This window comes from Diachasmimorpha longicaudata, chromosome 16 (assembly GCF_034640455.1).
Source record: "Diachasmimorpha longicaudata isolate KC_UGA_2023 chromosome 16, iyDiaLong2, whole genome shotgun sequence".
NCBI lineage: Eukaryota > Metazoa > Arthropoda > Insecta > Hymenoptera > Braconidae > Diachasmimorpha > Diachasmimorpha longicaudata.
Genome location: NC_087240.1, coordinates 4,636,131 through 4,649,844, shown reverse-complemented (window position 1 = coordinate 4,649,844; position 13,714 = coordinate 4,636,131). Strand labels below are relative to the sequence as shown.

The following is a 13,714-nucleotide window of genomic DNA, read 5'->3' as shown; positions in this document are numbered from 1 at the left end:
GAGGGGTGAGTGTGAGTGAGAAAATGATTGTTCAAGTAAAGGTACAATGGAGAGTGCGTGAGGTGATGTAGAGCGACTTTGCAAACTTATTTTCAACCTTCGGTCAGGTAAATATTCTGCTCGCAGTGGCTTTGATCCTCCACTCATGTACATTGGAGCATCGTGGATATCATAAATTCCTTTGACTCCTGATGTTTGAGTGTTGTCACTCTGCCACCGAATCTGGGACAATAGGAGCTTAACTAAAGCACTGTGAATTATTGAAGCGTAGCATTCGTTCATGATTCGTGGATCAGTTAATGGCTATTCACGAACTGCTAGTAAGCTCAAGACCCACTTTTCGCGAGCCGTAATCCAGTGAAATTCCAACTTTGAATACATCAGAGGCTTCATGGATTCTGAAATATGCCTTGCTGCATGGGGTTACAAACGCTCAGCGGTTGAATTCATATGCTTCTGCGGTCTGGATTGAAGGGAATAACGCTTGGATTGGCGTTGGCTAAATCCAAGGATGTACAGATGTCTGTATGTGAGCGCACGGTATGATGGTGGATTGTACAGATGAATATCATGCTTCAGCAAGTTCCTACTTGTGGATAACGAGAGTTTCGTATGCCACGAAATATCATCAATGTCAGGTTGAATGGTATCGATGACCCGATCCTATCGTTATGTCTCTTGTGAACTGCCCTGGGCTTGGGGCTCCTCCTTATCTGGGGGAAAACCAATTTTTCCGGTAATCTCTGTCATTGTTGAGCACTCCAGTGACCCAATGGATCTGCATCGCTCCTCGGTTGGGTATTTTTATTGATGCTTCTCACTGTACAAGTCGAATTATTTTTAGAGTGTTTTTTTGCTGACTGGATTTTGGGGGATTCCATGTGCTTCATCAATATGGATGAGTGGGCGTAAATTTCGGATGATCTAGATGCAGGCCGTGATGGGGATTTAATGACCTCAAACCGATGACACTTTTTCGCGGAAATGGGGAAAATTTTTCTGGTCATATTTGCATGAATTGAAGTGGAGAGAGGATTTTATGACATCTGATGCAGATTAAGGTGCTTCGAATGTACATCTGTGGGGTGGGGTGAAACCAAGGGGATGAGAATTGTTATCGGGGTTGAGGATAAAATATGAAGTTTTCCGTTATCGTGGTGACGTTTTAGGTTTTGATTTTCTCAGATGGCTTTCAGGATAAATTAACGTGAGGAGAAATTAATGGAAAAATTCTGTGTTGGGACAGGAGAAAAACCGCAAAATTTTCCAGGAAATTTTTCAGTGAAGTGAGAGGGCGAGGACCTGGCCTTTACCGTTGGAGAGGATGCGATGACAATTATAATTCATCAGAGAAAAATTCTGAATCTTACGGAATATTCAGGTACCTTTGACATTTGTTACCAGTAGCTCAGCTGATCTGACAAAACAGCTTGATAAATATTACTATAATATATTGGGCCGTAGTTTCGGTGGAATCTGGGGATAAGAAATGTGCGATAAAATGAAAGTACTCGGGTGTGATTTTACAAGCTCCACGAATGCTCTTTTCTTACGGCAAGTCAACGTACTTTTCTCCCAGCCAGGTCCTTTTGCCTCGAGGACTTTTACTCTTTGTCTCCTTTTCATTTTGCTACAGGCTACCCTACCACGCTCTAAAACCTTTTTCCTTACACTCCAATGACCGTAAGAGTGGAGAGAAGGAAAAAAAGTACTTACAAACTGCTCGAGAGAACAGCGGACGCAAACGGATAATGGGACAGTGCTAGAGCCATCCTGAGAGTTATCCCCTGATAATATCAATCTCATCGTTATCAGCTGTGTCCTTAAAAAAGTATATACCCGTGTAGATGAAAAATTAAGATAAAATCCCGGGAATTTGGTATTCAGAACATAGGAAAACTTCGATGAGATAAGGAACGCACGTTCACGGTCTAGATCCTTAGCCTTTTGTCCTTCTTTCTTAAAAAAAAAACATTTTCTCTGCTCCAGATTTTTTTTTTTCACCGTCTACACTTTACCCCTCATCTCCGAAACTTTTCACGTTCGAAATTCACCTCAACTGCTGCCTCAAGGTGAGCATCTCCCACCCACTCTTGAAAAGGGACGTTCGGCAATTATTAATCAGTGAGATGGGTGGGAATTAAAAGGGGATGAATTAAAAGGCCGCGGTCTTGGGCCAATGGCTTTTGTTCCTCTGAGGGAAAAGTTTTCGATTGCAAAAGAGAGGAAATGCGAATAGAGAAGTGCAGGAGAAATCCGGGGCCATCAGTAATTGCACCCACTGGTGAGATATCTGTGTTGAATTGGCGACGTTGAAGATGTCTGACATCAAGGGAACCTAGGGCGAGATGGACCGCAGGAGAAAACGGTCTGTTAAATTTTTTATTTCATTTTTTACGGGGAAATAATTTTATTTCTTCCTCGAAATTATTTGCCTGGAAAAAGTCTCGGGAAAAATCGAAGGAGTATTTTACCGGAGGGAATGATGTTTAAAAAAATATTGAGTGGACCGTTTTGCCCTCTCGGTCTGTTTGCCCTGCCCCCTCCCATTAGCATCACGAAAAATTCATTAAGGCAACCCTCCGATCGGTCTGCCATGACGATCGATAAGTTTCTATACATCCGGAGTTGTGCGAATTGAGCACTGAGCTTGCTAATGGCCGCCAAGATTATTCAATCTTTTCGTTGGCATGTTTTCATTCCCATTGAAATTGCCAGGGATAACTTGATTACAACGATCAACGCTAGTGCAAATGCATTTAGACCCCTCAGAGCATAAATTCATTCCCAATAATTGGATTCAGAGTTCCACTGCCTGCAGAAATTCCCTCACTAATTCATTTTTATTTCATTCACAATGTTCATTTTATCGTAATTGATGTGCAGGATACTTCGATACGAAATGCCAATACTCATTATATCCATCGAAGATCGGCTCGTGGCTTAATCAAAGTGATATCGTAAAAAAATAAATAAACAAAAGTGTAGCTTTATTAAATGGCTAAATGGTACGCGGGTGATAAATAAATGTGGAGTATCAGTTTCTTCACAATGCTGTGGATTATCGTGATCGCTTTGTGCATCGAGATGTCTCCCGTTGCTGGAGTAACACGACGCCCAACACCATCAACCAGGGATTCACCTGGGGATTTTGTCAATGACGAGGTCGATCGCCAGAGTAAGTCATTCAAATTAATTAAACATTACTCAAGCTGAAAATATTGGGGGGTTTATCGGTTCGAGGAATTTTTTCCGCATATATTTATTATTATTAATATACACTACGAACACTGTTATAACATTTAAGCACCTAATCTCACTCATCATCATTAAGTTCTAAGGAACGCACTTTTCCAAAAATAATATCTATATAAAAATTTTTGATAGTACAATATATAGACGAATTCTGGGCCCAATCCCACCCTAAGCTCTGGATTGAGCTTTAAAAATATTATTTCTCTTTCTAATTTTCCAACTGGGATATCCAACAATCACTGGCCCCCTCGTGACCCATTTGGAAATACCCAATATTCTCGAATCGTGGAAAAAAAAGTCACTCATATAATTAGTGAAGCATCTGGCCCGGTCATTACAGTCGAAATTCCTGTGGGCTATACGGCTATTAGCTACAGCATGTATAGCTACAAACACTCGACCCTCCACAACCGAATACAACAATTTGGTGTAACCCTTGGACGCATCTCAGTTTATATGGGGCCAATGCATGAGAGGCTAGTGGACAATTTGAAACTTGAGCACGTAGTGTAGGTGTATATACCAGTGCCAATCGACGAGTTGCGTTCACCGTTGGTATATCGAGTTTAGGAATATATATTGTCTATTGTGAGTTCGGGTTTAATGAAATCTTCGGAGATATTGGCTATTGATGTTTGGGTAATTTTATTGGAAATTAGTTGCGGTGAAATTTTAGAATCGCTTTCCGTGAGCTATTCTCGATGAAGAGAAATAGTAATTATTGGAAATGGGATAGATAGTAAATGTTTAATGCAGGGAATTAAAATTGAACTCTATGGATCGGTCTAGGAGGCTGGAAGCTGGTGAAAAAGGTGATTAGTTTGAGCATGATGGAGATTTAGAGCTCTTGTGGAGTACGTGGGATCAATTAAATTTTCAGAAATATTTATTATTGATGTTTGAATAATTTTAGTGGAAATCATTTGGGGGAAGTTTAGAATTGCTCTCAGTGACCTATTCTCTGGGGGAGCGATCCCAATGCAGTGGAAATACTGATCGAGACTGGAAATAACAAAGAGAAATATTTTGGATTATTTTTATTTCGGTGGTGGGAATGAATTGGGGTTCGCATCGATTTTAAATATCGTTTTTTGGGGAAATTGTGCTTGAATGCTCGGGCAATTGGGTGAATTGTATTCCATACATGGAATGGCGAATTCAGTCAGTCAATTCGATGAAATAGTGGGCTTTTAATTTAGAATATAATAACCCAGGCTGCACCTGGAGAATGTGAAGAATATTGGAATTTCGTAATTTTTTATTTCCAAAATCGTAACGTCATGACCCAGTCGGTATTTAAACTGCGAAACGTGGCTTTTGTCGGTTCGGATGGATTGCTAATTTAATATTAATTGAATCGAAGTCGCTCCCGGGGCGCTTTTGTGGATGGAGAGAATTTTTAATGTAGTCGACTCATGATAATTATGAGCAACAAACAAAAACACTGACATTTTTTATTCTGTTAATGAGAATGAATTGGAGAATGCATCAAACGGAAATTTCATTTTTAATATAATGTGTTTACCGATGCTCGGACAATTCCCTGAATTGTTTTTATATAAAGGAGTAGTGAATTAAATGGGATAATTCGATGTAATAGTACATCAGAGCCCAAGGCACAAATTTCGTTTTCGACGAATGTAAAATTTACGGGTTACGCCGAGGGCGAGGACTGCAGTCACATTCGTTGAAATGCAATCTCTGCTCCAGTGGTTTATAATATTTTGTATCACATCGTGCAGAAGGTGCCTTCGGCTCGATCTGTGAATTTTACATTCGTCGAAAAGGTAATGTGGTCCCTGGCATTCCGATGCACTAGTAGAGTTCTAATCACTCGAAAAATAAAACCTTTAGTAATAACAGACGATTCCGGTGAGACTTTTAGGAAAATTTCCAATTAACGTCGAGTAATTAAATGATATATTTATACATCGAATAATTTATCTACATGAATACACTAATTACAGAGTATAACGAACCAACTTACGCAGTGAATTAAAAACCCAAATTATTTTAATTTGCAACCGCGGATTTTATAAACGAAAAAATCACGTTTCGCTTCAATTATGAAACAAAAATATCCCTCAATTGAAGTACAATTACCTCGCCTTGCCGTGAGAATTAATGAGAATTCAAAAATATTCCTTCAGTTTATAGGACAAGTTTTTTTCAACTAAATGAAAAATTTGTTCATTTCCGAGTTTTTCCTCGTTACATTCACTACATCATACCCCCACATCAGATTTTTTTTACTGGAAACTGGAACTTTTTTTCCTCTGTGTAATTAAAATGTTTTTGCAGTTACCCACCATTTGAAGGCCCTCCAACTTCACGTAATAACCACACCACCCCTCCCCCCTCCGCCCTCACCCCCTGATCACTGCATTAGAGATGCAATGGGATGTGGGACGTAATAATTATTAGTCTCCTAAAAAAGCCCCGGATATCTGATAAATTAATTATGATATGGAGATTAGAGCAGACTGTCCTCTACCACTTTCAGCCAACTGACTCGATGTGCGGCCAATGTTTCCTACCCTGCGAATACGTGACCCGTAACTCTTAGTGCAAATACATAATACATATAAACGAGACTATACAAGAGCCTCACACGTCCATATACAGCAGGGGGTGCAGGAGAAACTGGAGTTCGTCGTGCGCAATCTCGCGTATTGTATCGTACGTGTGTAGTTTTTATGATGAGACTGTACTTCGAGTGTTGGATATTAATTTAACCGTATTATTGTTATATTTTTTTTTCTTCGTTATTGGTTTTTATTATCATGTTCATTTTACATCGGTACACTACGGCAATAATACCGAGACCATTTTGACAATAGAAGTAGTCGTTTTTCATTGTTAACGCGCAGAAGTTCAACATTGATGCTCACGGCTGGTACAATTAAAATCGTATTTCAAATAAAAATGAAGATTAAACGTGCGTGGGTGGGTGGGGATTTTTTTAAACAAATGGAGATATAGAGAATCGACAACATAAATTTTTTCGCGTAAAATGAAGTTCTGTATTTTTTTTTTTTCACAATTTGGCGTTTTGGAATAAAAAGTTTGCATGCAATCTCGGATTTTTATTTCTTCAGAACTACGACGGTTTTGTTGTAAATTGTACGTAACAGGGGGGAATGTTTTATTGGGACAAATATGGCAGTTTTGAAGCAATGAAAAACCAATATTGCTCGCGAACTTTGTTTACTGAAAAAAAAATACAGAATTGTAAAAAACGTATTTGTACGGGTTTTTGTTGTATTTTCATACATTTTAGTGCACAATAGCCCATGATAGCATCCGAATTTTTCCCGTTCTCGGTGGAAAATATTTCGACAATTCGATATCGAATTCGGTGAGATTTATCGGATACGAAGTTTTTTCTCATCATTTTCTTCGTACCTTAAAACATCTATTTATGCGAATCTGAGATGCGGTTCAGCTACTGCACCTGAGAGCGTACTAGTTTCAACACGATGGGAAATTGAAAGGACAAAGGAAAAGGTGGAAAGAGAAAAGTTTTTCTTTGGCATGATGTACGATAACGGCTGGTGTAGTTTATCAAAGACCCGGGGAGTGATAAATTAATGGAATTCCTCGGATTAAACTGGAACCAAATGTCCTCACAAGTTCATATTACTCATTACCACGTACGTCCAGTTTCAATGGGCTTGTGATCAATTTTCCACACATCGGAGCTGAACCGAGAAAATCCCCTGACGTCACAAAGAAAATTATCCTCTAGCGAAAGGCAAATGAGGAAATTACCCGACTTTTTACTCAATTTTTCACGTGAAGTTTTGGGGCCGAAATAATTCAGTTCAATAATTCTAGACGATGGCGCCTTCTTTTTATCAAAAATTACTTTGATTTTCATCGATTTCCCTGAGAAAATTCATTTCCATGAAACTTCCAGGCGAGCGTCCTTACTAATCATGGCATGTAAAACAGACTATCCATCCAATTATTCTTCTTCGATGGTAATAAAGCCGTAAAAATATTGATTGATAAAGTTACAACTCTGTCACCGCTAAATCCCCCGAACTTTTCGATAAAACTTTTATTATGATCCATAAATTTTCCCAATAGCCCGATAATTGGAATTTCCAAGGCTTCAAAAGATAAATTCCACAACAAAACTGTAAAGCACAATGTTCCCTTTAAATTTTCACAGTTCCTCGAATAAAATGACTCACTGAAAAATAACAATTTTAAAGTTATGAGCAGTTCCAACAACTTGGAAATTAATAATGGTAATGGGAAATTGGTGGAACTACATTTCCCACACTCTCCAGTCTGACTTTGTGGTGTGCTCGCGATATATGGGTTAGCATCATCTGGTTGTATAAATACAGACTATTAACCTCTATTTGTTAATAATATTGCACTGTTGGTTCGTATAGTCTCTAACCAGACCCAAAACTCCCTGGGATAATTAATTATTCTCAAACGTATCCAGTGTGATGCACTCAAATGCTTGATGAAGTCAAATTGTAATTTCAAATATTAATTTTCCACTCAGTGAAAGCCGACGATGAAAACTGGGGAAATTCAATTGCCTGATGAAGTCGTTATTTTTATTGAGCCAATGGAAAATGCTTCACTACACCTTCTGATTGATCGTTACAGGCTATTCTGTTACAAAAGTTTTCTGAGAGAGTCGATATATAAGAAGAAGAGGAAGCGGGAATACGTCGATGTCGATATAGCTGTGGGAGATAGCAGATTGGAGGGGGACTAATACATAAGGGGAGACACATTCGAATTCGAAAAGTAGTGCCCTATAAATTCAGGAAGAAAAATTGTCCTGCAAATGGGAGTAGTACCGTAGATTCACATGATTATAAATTATTCCGTAGCTTTGATTTAGGTGAGCTACTATTTTCCATCGCCAATTCAATTGAGGTTTGAATTACTGCGTGGAAATTTTATTTTATAACAATGAAATCATTTTTCCGACGAGGTAATTTGAAATAAAAATTAAAATGATTTTGTCCAATTAGCACAAGTCAAAAATTTTGAAAAGTCACTTGGCCTGTTCTGTCGAATAAATTGCAAAACAATTTTTTGAAGTGAAAATAATCAGAAAAAAATGCGAAAACTCTATAAGAAGATGGAAAATGTCATCCTGGTTTTACTTTGGATGAATTGATATGAATAAATTTTTTTTTCGTGAAATCCGTTGTTTACTTGTCGCTTATCGCGTGTGAAAATAGGTGATTACGCTGATGTGGAAACTGGTAAACACGTAATTTTCTGTAATAACAGGGATGACAAGGGGTATCCTTGTGCACGTGCGTCGCAAGCACGAGTGAAAGCAGTCTCCACTTCTTCAACTCAGTCTTCCATAGTCAAGTACTCGGGATTCTCCCTTCCATTTTCCAAGTCTCTCTTTTCTCTCCATCCCCCAAACCTCCCTCGGGAGCGTTTCAAACACGATTCCCAGGAACAATTCAATGAATCGACAGTACTTCATGCCCACACACGATTCATGATTCTTTTCTCACTCTTCCGCTCTAGACGTCATTGTCTTCTATCATTGTTTCATCCCCTTTCCATCCCCCCACGATTATTGACATTGAGCCATTATTCTTATAATACAATAAAATTAATCATTGCGAGTTGGTTAACCACGTGATATCGGTGGTACATTCAATCAACTAATTTTCATTTCCACTCAATGGCAATAATTTTCATCAATTTCAACCCCCACCCCTCCATCCACAAAGAACGCAATTATCCACTTACTTCCAAATGAAAATTACTTTCGCGAGAATTTTTTAATAATTTTTTTCTCGTTCCCCATCACAAGTGAACTGGAGTGCACTCACACAACTTTAAGACCTCTTTTTCTCCAGTTTCATTCTGAAAAAATACCATTCAAATTGATGAAAACAAAAATATTTATCCAATCGGAAGCACTCACTCCATCAGTATTTTCTTTCTCTCTCAGGGCAAGACGCGATTTTCCCCCAACTTTCTCATGATTTCGTATGCTAAATCTACTTTACCCACTTTTATTGGCCGTAACACGCCAGTAGTAAGATATGTCACTGGCAAATCGATAGTTACCGGCATTTCAAAGTACCAATTGGTGAGAAAGATCCACAGTTAGTGTCCTTACAGCATCCAAGTAAAATCGCTTTTTCTCTCGGCATTCTCAGAACTTCCGCTTTCCCTACATTTTCTTCCATCAAGAAACTACTGGTAGGAGCTGTACGATAATGACGTTAGAGGCTTACGTTTTGTGGCATCGTAACATCTTTTACTCTTTCTCTGGGGTTTTCTTTGCAAGCGTTTCGATCTACTTCAATAGGTAGACCCTCCCTAAGGCCAGGAACAACGTTTAGCGGACGTTCCCTGATTCCTCTCAACTAAATTGGATACTTTCGTTTCACAAGGAGAACGGTTTAAAAAAAAAGAGGGAATGAAAAATTGAAGAGCCCTCGAGAACCCCAAGTTTCCAGTCCTGAAGTTGGTTGAATTTTATTTCTTCTGAATTATGGTTAATCATTTCTGGGGATTTGTAGTATTGGAACCAGTTAAAGTTCAATCAATTCCGGGATTTAAAAAATTGAATAAAAAACTCTAACGAATTCGCGACATTCTAGGGAAAATTCAGAAGAATTGAAGGGACGTAAATCCTTTTACTGCTTCGTTCTTTTAAAAAAAAACTGTTTCATTGTTTCATTGATGAGTGTAGTAGAATTTTGAGTGGCGAAGCAATCAGTTGATGGTGTTGGTAATAATATCCAATTTTATTTGTGTTTCAGTACCCATTGATACAGTTCAGGGAGTAGCTGGACAACAGGTGTATCTCCCATGTGACATACTCCATCTTCGTGCAGCCAACGATGCCGTCTCTATGGTGCTATGGTTCAAGGAGCCACACGGCGAGCCATTCTACAGGTACGTTGTTCAATATTTATGAAGGAATTTATAAACCTCGGTTATAGACTTCTTCAATCCTGACGACGTCATCAGGGTCTGTTGTATTCGTATGAATTAATTTATCGCGGGCCCTAATCCCTTAGTACGCCCCTGGTATTGTTTTGAATGTCTCCCTTCAGTTCTGGCATTTTATGTTTCACAAAAAATGAAGCATTTCAGTGATCAGGGGACACAATGGATCGAATTGTCGTTCAGACGTTATGGGGTGAATATCGTGAATTATTTCGTGAGATGCGTTCAATGAGATCGAGAGTATTTAGTAAAGTTATCGTATCCCCTCACAGCATATCAATCAGAAGTTACCCATTGAAATGTTTACCGGTCTGCAATCGATGTGTGGTCACACTCTAAGGATCGTAAACGATAGGGATTGACCCTCTTACTGTCAAACACAGCGATTGACAAGGACGCGCATGGAGGAGGAGGGGTAAATACAGCATCGATGATTGAACATGAGTGTGTACATAGCTATTTACACGTCACATATCGATCTAAATACCATTGACTACTAATAACCAAGAAGACTATCTCCACGTACAACAGGAATGCCCTAACACGGTTTAATTTCATGACAACGTCGGTAAAAATAATCTCGTATGTCCTGGTCATTGGGATTAATCAGATTGGGGTATGATAATTAAAGAAATCAGAAGGTGACGTCCATAGAAAATTGTTAGAGTAATTTTTAGGGAATATCAGTCAGGAATATAGCACATGCTCGGGGCAATACATCATCCCCTATGCGAAAATTTTCCGATTCGCATAAATTCACTGTTCCGTTATTCGTTGCACTGGCAGACTCTTATAATCATCCACCGATTTTCCACCAAAAGCGGTACCATCGAGTGCTGACTCGAGCGGCAGCTTTAAATCGCTGACGATGTGAACGGAAACTGGTGCTACTTGTGCTGCGCGTTTCGTATCCACAGTACCTACCCACTATTATCCACTACCACCCTCAAAACCCACCACCCATTCTGCCTGTCTTTCCACCCGTCTGGTTCCCTTGGTCGTTGACTTCAACTGCATACATCTTCGGTTAACGCTTGAGGTAAATCTTTCAACTCACGTTAACACAATTGTTGGAGGGCTATTGTACCATTCGAGGTGTTTCTCTTATTATAATGCAAAATTGAGTAAAATTTCTTATCGTGGGTTTGTCATCATAGGGGAGGGTTGGTTGATACTTCCTGGATTATTAATCAATTAAATGATTTTGTTATTAATTTAGGTGATTTATAAGTTATTGTGGGAGACGACGAGCTGTCAAAATTTTTCGATATTTCTGGAGATTTTTTGAAAGATTTTTAGAAATTTTTCCTCTTTGTGGTTAATTTTTTACCCCCTCGGGTTAACGAAACATGAACTCTTCAATCTGGGTCATCTGACATGTACCAACGTATTGACAGTCCGTTGGCATGCAGATCATGTGTTAAAAATTTCCAATAGTCTCCAACAGCTCCACGAATTATCGTACCATTGTCCGCACCATTTACGAGCGTAACGACAATAGTACGGATACCATATTGGTGATCGAACGTATGTACTGTACGAAAACATAGTACATGAACGGAACGAGCCTCCATAACACGTTTCCATTGGATGTGCTTAAAATGCTCTTCTGGTCAACTGTTCCAGTGGCAGTTATTGTTACTTGGCTATTGTTGGGCCAGGGGGCTCATATCCACAGCGACACCACTAACGTACCATCCATTGACATCTGAATCATGATGGATCATTATTGATCTTAATTAGAGTTCCTATCGTGCGCTTGTTTCAAATCTGATGAATAGATTAATTAATTACCGCGTCCATCAATGTGTTTTACGAGAATTGAGGCGCCTTGTGATTGATAGACGGCCATTCAGAAACTTTTTTATGTCGGGTGATGCTCATGGAATATAATCTCCGGGGATTACAGTCGTTGTTTTGGATATTTAGAGAGAAAACAAAGTTGGGAGTACCCGGATGTTCATAACTTGGTAATTCAGCCAAAATTACTCAGCTATATTTTATATTTCATTCTCGTGTTTTCGATTTTTGATGGTGCCATGTGATTTTCATCAAAAAAATTTTTTTTAGACAATGAAAGTCGCAGATGTTGGGGTTAAATATTGAGTATAAAATATATGGAATGTTAGATCAGTTTCTTATTTATTATTTATCAAGAAAATTATCTTTGCGAAAAGCAGAATTTTTTTTCTCACAGAAATAATCATTGATGAATTTCCCTGAGCAGCTTCTTGACCGAGATAATTCGAAAATCTTTTTCGAACTGATCTCCCTCTCCTACTTCACCAACACACTCAGCAGTGGAAATATCTCCCTCAAATGAAACTTTCCCTCGCCTCCCTTCACTCGAATGTAAGCAAAAACGAGGGGTGACTCCACGAATAATTCAAGCCACTTCTGTCTACGGTCTATTCATCCAGTCCCTCTTATCAAGTAACGCAAATATGCTTCAGCAGCATCATAATTGTTTGTCGATTTGATTCAATATTTTCCCCTGATAATAACGCTACAGTATCACCATTCAATTCTTTACATCATCAAACTTGAATATTTCAATTTGCCTTGATCACCGTCCGTGTTTATTCACATTACCGTTTTCTTCATTTCTTTCTTGTTTACTTGTGCTCTATTTTATTTTTTTTCATTTCTTTACGGTGCACTTCTCCACGAAATAAAGCCGAGGTAATGGTGAATTTCATCTGCCGACTTTTTTCATTAAAATGCGGAAATAAAAAAGTTTCATTGTTGACACCGAGAGAAATCTCACCTCAAGATTCGGAAAACTTCATTCTGAGCTCTGTTTATAACAAAAGTGTTGGACGAAACTTATGAGGAAAAAGAGATATAAAAAAGCGGAAAATTGGGGTTAATAATGAAGGAAGAGGCTGAATCATATTTTACATTTTATTTTTAACTGATAGCCACCATAAAACAAAATATTATTTTATTATAGTAAAATTTTCTAAATGAGTAGTGAATCGATATTTTCCAGAACTATTTGTTAATTTTTTTCTTTACATCCTACCGACTTTATGCAATATTTCTTGTCGGTAGATCAACCTCAGAATGTTCGAAACACTTGCTAGCAACCCCATTCATCATACCCCCACCCCTCGTTCTTTTCCCTTCAATATCGATTTACCAAAGAATGCGGAGGAGAGAAATTTAATCCCTAACGAGTTATTCGAAAATTTATCTTTCCAACACAGTTTTCCCTCAACATTTTATCACGTATACAGAAAAACATCACCATGGGGTGGATTTGAAATATAGTCCACTGTAGTACAGTGCAACAATCCCCCCTATTAGAAGCACCTGTTTGTGAAAACTTGCTGTCCAATGCAAGACTTTCATTTCGTTACAAGGACACGTCTTGACAATAAGAAGATGATGTTTCCCTGTTGGATAGGTTGATGAGATTGCATTTGTTCCCGACAAATTGAATTTTCTTTTAGAAGATAGAAATATTAAGAGATGTCCATTTTTATTTCTC

At 38.5% G+C, this 13,714-nt stretch overlaps 1 protein-coding gene across 4 annotated transcripts in view; it reads left to right on the top strand.

The window, feature by feature from the left end:
• The window catches only part of LOC135170120 (hemicentin-1-like), a 152,717-nt gene that overhangs the window by 67,294 nt on the left and 71,709 nt on the right, over positions 1-13,714 (top strand). For 3 of the 4 annotated variants that reach the window (XM_064135648.1, XM_064135647.1, XM_064135650.1), the window contains exons 3-4: positions 2,887-3,178; positions 10,032-10,167. In XM_064135648.1, coding sequence (XP_063991718.1) covers positions 3,028-3,178; positions 10,032-10,167 — 287 coding nt within the window. In that variant the 5' untranslated portion in view covers positions 2,887-3,027. Of the gene's footprint in view, positions 1-956; positions 1,382-2,886; positions 3,179-10,031; positions 10,168-13,714 lie in introns of those variants that run through there. The other variant, XM_064135649.1, reaches the window with a different exon arrangement.